The sequence below is a fragment of the Battus philenor genome, unplaced genomic scaffold (assembly GCF_028537555.1).
Source record: "Battus philenor isolate CCGP_79_NKW_IND1 unplaced genomic scaffold, ilBatPhil1.0.hap1 SCAF_10, whole genome shotgun sequence".
NCBI classification, from domain to species: Eukaryota; Metazoa; Arthropoda; class Insecta; order Lepidoptera; family Papilionidae; genus Battus; species Battus philenor.
The window spans coordinates 15789506-15803229 of record NW_027181662.1 but is presented as its reverse complement, the minus strand read 5'-3'; the positions used below and the strand labels follow the sequence as shown (position 1 = coordinate 15803229).

The window sequence follows — 13724 nt, the reverse complement described above, 5'->3', positions numbered from 1 at the left end:
AACGCTTCACAGTTCTGAGCAGCGCGGGCTCCGCGTCGCGACGTCGCGCCGCGGGGCCGCGCGGGCGATGTGGAGGTGGGGTGGGGGGGTCGAACACGACACTTCGAACAACATACTTTGAGAATAATATACATACGAATTATTCAATAATGGTCCTTATTACCTTAGTATAATATCGAGTATTGCATATTGAAATTAATGAAACAAGATGTCGTTTTTAATAATTGTGGGTATAATACTAATTTTCAATATAATTTAAAAGTAAAATAAAGTCACACAACTTTCTTTTTAAATAAAAGCAATCGTACTTTGAGCCATATATACCTTAGTACACTTACAAATGGTTTAGAACACTTATTAAGAACTATTAAGAGAAAATTTAAATAATATATATATATTATTATAATATATATATAAATAATATTCAGTGTTTAATTAATAATAATATATATATAAATAATATTCAGTGTTTAATTAATAATAATATATATATAAATAATATTCAGTGTTTTGTTTTACTCTTTATAGTTTGCTTAGTGATGCTGTACTTATACAACTCAGTTAATCAAGGCAGTTGGCTCAGTTGAATAACTATGATGTCACCATATACAGTGACTTCACATTCAGACGGATTATTATCGCTGGCAAACAGAACTCAGACTATAGATGTAAGGCCGGTTTAAAACGAATTAAACCAATCGGTTTAAAACGAAAAAAACCGTTTAAAACCGAAAGAACCCATTTTTTTCGATTTTAAACGTTTAGTGTTGACGACTATGTTTTTCTTAAATATAACACGTTATCTATTCCAAGCGTAGACATTACCTAGCTAAGTTGAAAAACTATTACCTAGTTAACTATATTGGTTATTTTGAAAAGATTTATCAATCAGTTTCATTCGGTTTAAAACCAAACTCAACACTTGCACTTCTCACGCGGAGAGACGTCAAGAGACCTTTGAGTAGACCTAACTACTTGGAAATAAAGGTCAAAACTCCTATCCACAATTTCTTTATGATTTAGGTACATATTTTAATCTATTGTATGTAATATTGTTTCTTTATAATTATAGTACTTTATATGTAATATACTTACCTACATAGGTATAAACTGCATAGGTAACTAACACAAGACCAAGTATTGTCGATAATGATGTGTAAAAACACTGTTCTTATATTTTAGTAGGCGAGTTTTAAACCGTTTAAAAAGATCTATTTGGGGTTTTAAACCGCCACTTTTGGTTTTAAACGTTTTAAATCGGCTTTTTTACATCTATAACTCAGACCCTATTTTAGTACAAAATTTGAAGTAGTTCCAAAGTATGCCTACCAAACGCCGAGCGACTAATATTGAGTATTTTAAATGTCTCTGTATTTCGACAGTTTTTACAACAGCTCGGATTTATACTAAATATTGCCGATTGGATTAAATATAAGATGAAATGAGTTGGACGAGGAGATTTCTCGCAGTGTTTCCTATGTCGTTTGATTACTTTATTTTGTCTTAATCAACGCTGACAGTTGAATATGTGCACTAAACGTTCTTATTACAAATCGGAACTTTTAAGACGAGTTTCACAATTAATTAAGATAATGCGCGCAGGAATTAATAACATTACAGTGTTTTGAATCAATTCAATAACGTGATACTTACCGTTTATTCCTCGCTCCGGTTTTTCTCACCAAGCTTCATTCACAGAACTTCAAACCGGTCCCGACTACACAAGTATAGAAACAAATAATAATAAACATGAACGTCTTTTCTTATACTGATTATTTGCAATTACAGATAAGGAAAAAGACCTTTAAGAAATTTATGTTATCGATCAATAGCACACTAAATACACACATACAAACACCTACACATATACACAGATCTAACAATCACAGAGCCACTTTGTAACGCTGCGTTTTTAAGACGAGAACGAAACCGTCGCGAGAAATCCTGCGGGGAATCCCCGAAGTAAACGCAGACGCTCGCCAAGAAATGCACAGATTGAAGACAAGCGACTTTTGTCGTTCGACAGTCGCAAGATTTATTTAATTTTTCATTACTTTTATTTCCTTGTCTTCATAATAATTTAAATAACTAATTATAAATAAATTGTCTATTCCTATAACAGAGGCTGGCGCTTTGTATCCACGAGAGGGCATTCGTACGCCGCCGTGGTTTCGAATAACTCCCCGATAAATGTTATGTGTACTTAGACAGTGGCACCGCGATTAAACAAAGTAGTCGTAAAATAAATAATAAAATAGTAAGCCACGAAAATGCAAAAGAAAACGGCCCGCGCTGTCGACATCACGCACGCTTATTAGAAATGGTTCGTCATCATCCTACAATTGTTGCTCTTTTATTTTTGTTACATTATCCGCACGCTTCGGCCAGTCGTTTGCCACAAATTCTTATCATTATGTTATATTATCTCGATAAAGTGTTCTATACTTCTTATTACTCGTATCGGCCAGATGTCACTGAATAGTTACATTTAATTTACAATTGCTATTTTTAGTTAGGCTATTGAATAACAGATGGCACTGAACTCAATTTAAAACTAATTAAAAGAATTATGTTATTAAAGATATACATTGAAGTATTATGTTTGTGACGGCTGTCCTCTTTATTTAAATAAGAAGTTTTTAACAGTATTGTGGTTAAATAACCTCCAAGTGTGTTATTATTATATTAACCAATATTTTGCTAGTGCACTATGATACATCCTACTTTATACAGTTTACATGCACTGTTCTAGAACCATGCGATATGTTACCTGTCGGAGCGGGAGTCATCGATAGCTTATCATTCGTCCTTCTTTTGCTAAAAAACTTGAGAAGTTATCCCGTTCGTGTTTAAATATTACTTGTTGACTATAACGTAATATTTTAAGCTACCTTGCTTTCGGAATTGTACCGTTGCTACAGTGCTAGGGATGGCACATATTTAATGATTGATGATGAGATGGGATATTGATTTTAGGAAAAAGTACAAAAATCAAGATATTTGAGTTTGAAAGGTAATGACAATGCAACGAAGTCGCGTTTTTTATCCATCACTGTTGCAAGCGATCAAGCTAGTAGCATAATGAAAGAAATACATGTTTACAGTTTTAATCAATGAATGCTTACTTCGACGGGTGCCCGGAACAAAACCGCAATCGCCACGGTGGCAGTCATTCGATTTAGCCGTTTTTGTGATATGCAGTCTGTAACACACCACGAGAATTTTTTACACATTAAAAATGAAAACTGTCGGGTTTAGCAAAAGCGCCGTGGATATTGTCTCGTAATTCTAATCTCGTCGTTGACGTTTCATTTACTAATCGGCAAATATCAAAACTCGACCTGATCACCGCGCGAGTTTAAAATACAAAACAATCGCTTACAACAAACAGTACGCAGGTATTGTTTTTCATTTGAAATTTATATTAATTAAAAATATTACTTAAAATATTAAATTTGAACTGCGATTATTCACGGTTGTGAACAGTTAACTAATGATATTTTTTATAATAATGAAAACAATATGTTAAGAAAATATTAATAGTAAACAGAAATTATGTAAAAGATAGTGGTGAGGTTCTTCTATAAAAACCATCCCCGCTGTTTTATCAAAGCGACTTGAATTTCTGACTTTGGTCTATCATAGAATAGAGTTATAGAGAAAAAAAAAAACGATTTTTTCATTACAATAAATGCTTCATATTTTTAATTTCGTTTTTAATACAACACAGTACACAGTATAGTTTATAGTTGTTTAGTTGAACTTGTAGAATCGCGTTTGTTTTCAAATTGAAGTAAAAACGAAAAGAAATCATTCTCTGTTCATTATATATCATTACATATCATTTAACATTATTTTTTATTTTTTATTTCTGTATTTTCGTCTCGGGTCACCATGACTAATACGCTTTTGCAGTGCTCTCTCACTTTCTAGTGTAATATTTACATATCTCAAAATACAATTCAAAAATAGTATCTTTTTTATTTTGTCTCTAGGCATCAGAAGTTTTTTAAATGAAATAAATGAGAATTAATTGGTTCCTTGTGCTCTGTCCGAGACATAGAGGTGCCGTTGTGCCGTGATTGTCGTGATTGCCGTGATAGCCATGTGAATAGAAACATTATTTTAAGCTAAAAGTCGCGGCCGCCCTTGCAAACAGTGATTTAGAAGTGGACCAAATGCTTGCGTACTGAACTTTAGAACTCCATAGTGCGATCGGCCCCGTGATCACAGACATACAGACATAAATCTGCAGGAAGCCTGCCCGGGCCGCGTGCGCCGCCCACGCCACCTTGCGGAGCGACCGGCAGTCGGCGCCTCACTTTGTAGCGCATGTTTACACCCCCGTGTAACAAAGTGCAGCGCGCGTGCTGCTCTCTGCGCGGTCCAACGGCGACCTTATGTACAACGCCCGCCAAAACTACGGACATGCATGTGAAAATTGCAAATTCAATCTTTAAATTTAATTATATATTTCACGATGCTCATGGCGCTGAATGCACTTTTTAGCAAATAAAGAGAAAAAATTAAGAACATCAACGCAATAACAGGAACAATATGAAACAAAACAAAAAAAAATCAAATAAACTTGTGATACATCTGATTTAATCATATTTATTATAGCAGAATCGTTTCATTCTACTGCTAAATGAAAGGCAAAAGATAAAACAGCGCACAGTTTCGCAGTGCCTGTGATCGTGTGCCCGTTGGCACGCGCGCTCTCAAGATGCGTCACGGCCGCGCGCGTCAAACGAAATCTTCCTACGGATCTGTAATGATCCGCATCAACCTGCTGCTCGCAGGTGAAATACAATCAGAGAGCAGGGAGCGCCGGTAGGTTGCAGTATGTGTCGGTTCCGATGCACGGTGATATAATTTCAACGGTGTAAAACTTGCAGTGTAAAACTTGCAGTGTAAAACTTGCAGTCTAAAACTCGTAGTATAAACTTTGCAGTGTAAAGATAGCAGCATAAAAGTCGCAGTGTAAACCTTGCAGTGTAAGACTCGCAGTGTAAACTTTGCAGTATAAGACTCGCAGTGTAAAACTTGCAGTCTAAAACTCGCAGTCTAAAACTTGCAGTGTAAAACTTGCAGTCTAAAACTCGCAATGTAAAACTCGTAGCGTAAAGCTCGCACCTGTGAATAAATGTCACAGTTATAATATACATATATAAGTATATGTACATTTTGCTCCGCTGACACTAAACCCGGAGATGGCTTGCGATGAAGTAAGGGCAGAAACCGAAAGCAGTTGATGTGATTGTTTACTGTCAGAACGGAGTTACAAAATGTAAAGCATGTAAAACAAAAATAGAAGAGATAAACAAATAAACAGATTGAAAAGTAATAATGAATACATAATGATGGAACTATGGACACAGACAAAATGTTGAGCTCTAACTTATAGATAAATGCTACGTAATAATGATGTCTTTATAATATTTGTTCAACACTTACCCCTTGGGGTGCGAGACGATGTAAAGGTTGTGACGTGAACTAAATGATGCCCGGAGAATGAATAGGATCAAGGCGTGAATTTATAACGTAAATTCTAATTGGCCCCGGCGCGTATGAAGACACATAGCTGGTGAACGCAACCGACACAAAGAGTGTGCGTCGGTGCGTGAGACGATACCTAGCTAGTGAACGCGACCGAGGCCAGGATCCTTCTGCCTGGCAAATGTGAACTGCTGTCGCTGGTGCGCGGGCGCATTGGAATTTTTGTTATAAAAACAAAGATCCGTTAAACCAATAGCACGCTCCCACGACCCCACGCCACTTGAGACGTACCGTTACCCGCTAAGGGTTGAACAATTTTTTGCTGTATTGCGATTTATGAGACGTTTCTCGTGATAATATTTTTTTGGTTAAGATTTTAACTAAGATTTATGGGACGTTAACTTGCAACGTTACAGCACTGGTGGAGGGATTGGATGGGTGGAATACAGAAATTCTAGAAAACAGCTAGTTCAACCTCACAGAATTAAGTTTTTTTCCTTTTTCTTCGCATTCTTCGATCGATCTGTGGCAACTGCGATGCAGATTCCGAAAATTATTGCAGCAGTGCGCCACCTGCGCCCGGCACGACCTGCTGCTCTTTCGCAAGTACAGTCATCTTGCAAGGCGGTACGGCGGTCTTCCAACTGCAATAAAAGAAAAACGCTCAACCTATATGTACTGCCATAGGAAAATACGAGCGTGCGACTCGCGCTATAGCCAGACGCTGCGGCCAGTGGGGATGTACGACTTATCATCACGCTCTCGCATCTGTGCTGTAAGAAAAAGAGTTCTCGGTATCAAAGAAGGAATGGGCAGTGCTGGCCAATCGTCACGCTAGGTTTTCATTTTTTAATACGAAATTTAAAATAATTTAAGAATCAATGAAGCATATATTTTGTGTTTCCACTACTTCGCGTGACGTCGCATGACGCCGCGTGGTGTCGCGTGACGTCGGCGACGTGCGGTGAGGGCGCGCGCGTGTCGGCGTCGCTGCACAGTCGCTACGATGCGCGCGCGCTGCTCGGCTGCCTGGCTGCTGGCGCTGGCCGCGCTGGCCGGCCGCCTCGCCGTGTGGGCGCAGGTCGGTGCAATTAAATATTCTATTATAACTGTCCAAAGGTAAAGATATTTAATTCATGTGGCCTCGTTTTACTAGTCTACACGTGCGCCGTCCCTCTCTTGACGTCTTTTGCAATTCCGGTCGCTTTTGCAGTTACGGCTGCCAACTCTACACAGTTACCACGCATATGGCCGCAGCCAGCCTGACGTCGCTCTACCTCGCCCCCCCCCCCCTCTTGATGATACACACACTGATCTGGCACATTTACTCTATACCACATCGTAACACGTTTCTATTTTCCGCATATTTAACATCTCCGTCCTCTAACTTTTTTGTCGCAACGTGACCCTAAGGGCCGATCTAGTCCGTCACGGTGCCGTTACTGCAGGGCGTTCTGTACATAGTTCCTTCGAGACACTGCGTTCGCTCGTCAAATCCACCCGAGGCGCAATTATTCCAGCTGCACGCTGATGGTTTGCTGGCCGGTATCAATTGACGTAAGCAGTTGTCCACTTCGTCGGTCGCCGGCAGCAGAAGGTATTGCAGAAGCGCACTCGCCCGCGCGCTCGCGACAATGCAACCAGTCCCGCTCGCCGCTGCGTATAAGAGAAGCCGTTATTGTAGGCGCGACGAACTCGCCTCACGAATTAGTTTGCATTGTCTACGAATCGAGCCCATCGGCATCTACCGCTGCACCGAGACCGCTCTCGAAATACGTGCGATAGCGATACGATAAAAGCGTAGGGAGTTCATTACGGAACCGCACGCGGACGTTAAAGTCCTGCCCTGGAGCACCTTCAGTTTTCAAGAAAAGAAAGATTACCGGTAACCAAGCGCGCCAGCCTTCCGTAAAGTTGCCCCGTGCTTTCAACGCTTGTAGCATCAGCGCCATCGATCAAATGACGGCAGGATGTAATATACTCTTGTTTTGATGCGTCTGTTCCTTGGTGTTCATTACTAGTTCTTAAGCATTTACACCAAAATTATGAATTCCATGAAAATAAACTTTAACAATACTTGTTTAGAACTGTAATGAAAAGTAAAACGAACAAATAAGCGTCGAATTCAGATAAAAGCAAACATATCGGATGTCAAGACAGCATCGGAACCGGGCACCTGATATTTTCACAAGGCGCGCTGCCGTTATATGAGCGCAGCGCGTTCTGCTGACGTCGTGTAATGTTGGCGAATCGCTGGCACTTGCGCGCAACGCGTGCACACGAATGGTTTCGAAAAATTGCAAAAAAGAATAAAAAAGATCTGAAAAGTGAAGTCTGCTCGGCAGGGGCCGTGGCACACTGAGCACTCTCGGCCGCACCGCAACAACCACGCCCGGTAACAGTGCACCAAAATACAGCACATCACCTGCACAAGTGCATGCGACGAGCCCGGCGCGCAGAGCGCGTCATCGCGGGCGACCTCGCTCATTGTCGACGGAGGCGCAAGGCCGCCGCGATGCGACCGTTTGCAAGCGCGTGCGCTAGACGTCACAACGTTTGTTGAACAATCAACATGAGTATCTGTCGATCAATACAAGTTCAAGTGTCTGTTAGGAAGTACTCGCGTCTGTGTGCATGTTGCGCTGGCAGCCGCGATGTACCGCAACGCTCACACTCTTACGAAATGTTTAGAATTAAATAAGATGCGCTAAATCGCACTCCTAGGCCACGAAAATCACCCCTCATGTGTACATTGGTTTGAATTTTGTATTCAAATACTCGTGCGAGAAATTTCAGCGATTTGTCTCAACGCCTTCGGTAAGCAAACCGTTGGGGGCACTCGTGCCGGTGACTGTACATTGTTACCGTGTGAACTGATGATCCGTGCGCACGCGCTGGTGCCGTTTCCCCGCAGCGTGCGCTGGTCGCGCGACGCCCCCCGTCCCGGTTATCTCTGAGAGCTCCAGTCCGATTACTTCTAAGAGGCGCTCGAGAACTAAGTGTCGGCGCGTGGAGTCGTTGAGTAAAGCACCGCCACCGATAAATACAATATAAAATTAAATTTAAAACAGCCTTTTGTCCTTTCAAAACAAAAAAAACTCTAAACATGGCCACGACGGCCCCGCGGGCGCGCTGATTGCGATATAATGCTGCCGAATAAGACGACCACAGCGGAGGTGATGGTGCGTGCGGTTCTGCCACTCTTCGGTTATTTTTTAGTAATACACTATTTACGTAGCGATCAACACCTTTAGACCTAATAACTATTTTCAACCTGTAACCTCTCGTTGCAGCCCGCCGGAGTGACGGCGCGTTCGGACGCGGGTTGGAAGGAGGAGGCCGGGGAAAGTGCGGAGGAGGACCTGGACGTGGAGAAGCGGTACACGAGCGAGCTGGCGAGCGAGCTGCGCGCGGCGAGCGACGACGTGCTGCTGCTGTTCACGGAGTACACGGGCCGAGCCGGCTACGAGCTGAAGGCCTTCCTGCGCAACATGTCCGCGCTCACGCCCGACACGCTCGCCGCCACCGACCGCGCCCTGCTGCGAGATGCGGTACGCGCCTCGCTTGCACTAGCGCCCCACCGCCGCCGCGGCCCGGGCACGAGGTGCCTGGCGCGATGCGTATCGTCCGACAACAATTTTGAGTTTCAGCGATGTGTGTCCCTAATTTAAATGAACGCTGGTGTGCGTTGACTGGGCTCGTTGCGCGGCGTCGACGCTACGGAGCACGGTGCGCGCCGACGCGCTGCACATGTATCGCTGCTATAAATTTTTCCCTGCTTAATACAGGTCTCCTCCAGAAATTAGTAAAAGGGCGCGACTTCCGGAGTCTTCCGACGCTCGCAACAAGACCTTCTGTGTCTTTTCCTATTGCGTCGACGAAAATATTAACAGGACTCCTGCGAGTCTACCTAGCTGTTTGTTTGATCTGCCAAATGAAATTTAAATTAGAAACGAATTGCAGATATTTAATAACAACGTATACCATTTCATTATATAATTTGGCCTTTCTGAATGTAAACAAAGTCGCCAATGACGGGAAAGGCCCGCCCCGCTGTTTGCACCGCACGCGCGCGGCCGCGCCGCTGCGACCAGGTTTTGTGTTTCACCTCTCCCTATAGACAACAGGAGTACTAACCCACGGTAGCACCTGGAACACCTCTTAACGATTTATTTAACAGTTCGGTGCAACGCTTCATTATTTTAATGCTTTAGTGTTCTTTTCACCGATTAATTATTTCATTCACTTTTTATAATTTGACAATTAGTCAGCTTTGTCATGTCATACGTAAAAATATGAGCCAGCTCGGACATTCGAAAGACGAACTGGAGGAAGGAACCAATGTAAACTACAATGTTTATACTTTTATTAGCTTTCATACGAATATGTGCGCACTAAACCAAAGCGCCTGGAAATCAGCTAGTTTAATTTTCTAAAAGTATGCATGTCTCTTAATTAAATAAAAGTAAAGCAAAAAAAGTCATTTGTAAGTGAAGCTTAATAAGGCAAACAGGCGAGTGCGTGCACCAGGCTCCCCCTTGGCTGAGGCGCCGGTGCCAGCGGCAGCTGCGTCCGCGCGCACGGCCGACTGTCCAGCGACACGCGCGCGGTTCCCTTGGTCCGGTCGCGTCCGGTCGCGTCGTGTCGCGCGTGACGCACCGCTCGGTATAGTAACGCTTCCGTTGCGAAAATGAACGCGACGCGGCGCGAGGCCGCGAGCGCGCCGGGGCCGCGGTGCGACGCGCGCTAAAATTAAAAGCTCCGCGCGCGCGTGCGGACGGCAGCGTGCGTTGTTTTCGCTCGTTTGTCGGTACGTTTATGATTACTTACGTTTGTTGTTTATGATTCGCGATGTTCGCTTTACGACAGACAGCGAGTGGGACGTTTCGTTACTAATAATACGTCGTTTGCCTTCATCTCCCAGCTTGGCGGGCGATGCGTTGCATTTCAGTGTACAAGTGTCATCATCACCGCTTCCGTGCCGCGCGCCCGCCCGTAAATAAATTCAACATCCGCGCGGAGCGACCGCCGCTCCCACTCAATGATTATTATTTTGAATTATGCAGTCTATTCTACGTGTTCTTATGAAAAATAATATCTCACCGCTTGAGCCCGCCGGCGCTCGGCTTCATTTCATTGAGTACTGTTGCAAAGCGCGATACTAAAACATATAACAGATGTAACAGAAAAAAATATATAAAATCAAGTAAAATTAGTATTTTATTTAATCAATCTCGAGCTAAAACGCCAACTTTATCGTTTTGATTAAATTATTAAATTCATATTATTACTTTTGTTTCACAGTCTCGGCGTCTGTCTAATCTATTGATATTTCCTATCCGGGTTCTAGAAAGTTTTTAATGTCTGCCGCACCTGTAGCTGCAATGCTTTGACGTCAGGTTACAATCAAACTCCGATACACGTTTTAAACAAATATATAGATATTTGTCAGACTTAAATATGTTTCCAAGCAACGACAAGGTAATTGAATAGGTGACGACGACGGCTTCTGAAAGACAAGTCGTCGGTAGGCCTGAAAGTGCGCATCCAATCAAATCAAATGTTTGCGCTGCACAATCGTTCAACACGTTTTAGAATTATAATATCGTCAGCGCGGGCAGTCCTTACTTTTACAATTGATTGTTAACATGCCAGTATAAAAATGTGTTATGTTGTTCTGTTTTAGTGTCGTAGCGTCGGCTGGCGTCTTCGCGTTAAGAAAAGAAGTTGCGGTATTTTCTTAAAAATATGTTCGTCTCAAAATGTACAATCAATAAGTGAGAACTTGTTACGGAGAGGCTTGTAACTTTCAATGTTATTGATATGCACAGCTGCTGCCGGAACGTTTGTTGAGCGGTTGTGGTCTGCATCTCTGCGCCTGTGCTGCACATTGTCGCACCGCAGACATGTAAAGACTTGCGCGTAGTGTGGGGCAAAAGCATCTAGAGGTTGGCTTGGTTTGGCACAGGTCGATTGCATATCTGGATATTATTGTTTTTATTTTCGTACGTCAATACGCGGGCATCAAGTTTGTTTTCACGAGCGGTTAGTGTTGTCGTAGTTAAATTTAATATGGCACATTGGCCCCGGCTGGATATCCACTAAATACAGTCGCGTGCGCGCGTTGCAGCTGTGACTGTGTTCGCAGCCCGCCGCCTGCGTGGCCGCGCTGCGCGCTACGCTCCGCGGCGTCGAGGCGAGCGCGCGCCGCGCCGCCGCCCTCAGCGCGGAGAAGCACCACAAGTTCCTGCTCGGACACATGATCGTCTTTCGGATGCACCTTAACAAGGTCCGTGTTCACTCTCTAACGCTACACCCCCACCTCCCCCCCCCCCACACACACACTCGACACGGTGGTCACTGGGACGTGCGCCCACCATCAAGCCAATAAGTATCGGACGGGGGGAGGGGCACCGCGCTTAGATTAACCCGCACTTAATGTTCGCAGAGCGAGGAGTACGTGAGGAGGGGCGAGCGGCTGGTGGCGGGCTGCGGCACGCCCTGCGAGGTGAGTGCTGGCGCGCGCTCGGTTCTCGATTTTGTTTCAGCGGTAACTTCCGCCGCCAAAGAATAACTTTTCCCTGTCCGTGTAAAAGCAGCACGCGAAGGGCGCCTGCCTCAGTCTCCCGTATATTTTCATTTTTGATAAGAATACGTGATTTATTTTCTAAAGTCAACAAGATGCGATGCAGCTGTTCCGCTCTACGCTAATTTACAGAACGAAAGGATGGCTTAACGTAAAGAGAAACAAACATTTGTTAAAGCTTATAGGTTATCATTGTATACTATTCTAGTTGCCTCGAAAAACTTTGCCTGAGTGCATTAGTTTCCTGATACGGACTGAAATGGTGACGATACACCAATTTTTATAATGGAAGATTTTCATCTAATGTCTAAAATCTAATGCTAATGTGTGCGTATGCATTTTCTCAGTTTATGGCGATAGTGCAGCTTGTGTGGGGCAAATCATACTAAAATTGGAGGGCCCCCCGAGTCGGGGACTATTAATGGCTTTGTCCTCATGGACCTTGTTCTGCTCGATGGGTTGCAGACGACGCCGCGGGTGGTGCGTTGGCGGCGCCTGGCGCTGGAAGAGATCAGCCGCGTGCGCGACGACCTGCAGCACTCGCGCCGCGCCTATCACGACCTGCTGCTGCACGCGCGCCGCCGCCTGCTCCAGCTGGGCCGGAGGGCGCGCGCGCAGGCCCGCGCCGCCGCGCTGCAACTGCAGCTGCCCGCCTGCGCGCCCGGCGGCCGCGCCGGCGACGGACAAGCGCGTAGTTAGGTTACCTCGCCAACAGCTTGTGCAACTGAGCGTGCTCTTGTTCGCGTTGCTAATTAATGCCCGGTACAACCATCTCACCTGACGAGCTATGCGATAGATAATCAAAATAGCTTTTATACGTCCCCTGGCGTGGCCACATGGACGCGCGCGGCAAGCTGCTCCGTCATCGTTACTAAATTAAGAATTTTTCAAAAATACAAGCATCAAGATGAGCCGTTGCCTCATCGGTCGAGGAAAATGATCTTATAAAAGCTTCAACTCTGCCGATTAGGGGTTTTTCGTTGCAACATGTTCATGACGGGGCCGTCAAACCCGGGCGTAGCATCTACAAAGTCGCCGGCATCCGGTTACCTCTAATAACATTTTTGTTCAACAATTGCACTCGTCACGGGAGGGAAAGAGTCAGCCAATCAGAGCAGAGTGCTCCGCGGAGGTGTGGCCGCGTGCACAGCGACTAACAATTCGCATCGCTCGTCCGACGGGAGCGCAGCGCGGCAGGGGCACGGAGCGGCGAACTAAAGTACAAAGTCCCAAGGGAACTAACCGTAACGTAGATTTAATTAAATTGCTTTAATTTATTAATCGTTTATTAAGTAGATTACTTATTAAAATATTTTTAATAAATTTACTCAAAAATGTATCCAGTCGCCTTGTGGTGCCAGGACTAAATAAAAATAATTTAACTGTTTAACACTGTCCCCTGGTCGCCCGACGGAAGTACAATTAGTAGATGTGTTACTTACAATATTATAAACTATTTTTGTAATAAATATGTGAAGCATTACGACAACTGGTTTCATTCTACATCTGTACACCGTGTGCTGGCTGCGCGCGTCCTTCGCACCTGTTTGCCTTCGTCAGCCGGCAGCAGGTGGGTCAGCATTGGACGCAAGCGCGGGATATTAAAAAACGTGACTGAAAATCGTTTTATTTTCCAAAA

At 44.1% G+C, this 13724-nt stretch overlaps 1 protein-coding gene across 1 annotated transcript; it reads left to right on the top strand.

The window, feature by feature from the left end:
• Positions 1-6505: 6505 nt before the first annotated feature.
• Positions 6506-13568, top strand: LOC137927382 (uncharacterized). The gene is made up of 5 exons (XM_068771184.1): positions 6506-6580; positions 8793-9050; positions 11648-11788; positions 11948-12007; positions 12551-13568. Exons 1-5 carry the CDS (start codon positions 6506-6508, stop codon positions 12782-12784), a joined length of 768 nt encoding a protein of 255 aa, XP_068627285.1. The 3' UTR covers positions 12785-13568.
• Positions 13569-13724: the final 156 nt, after the last annotated feature.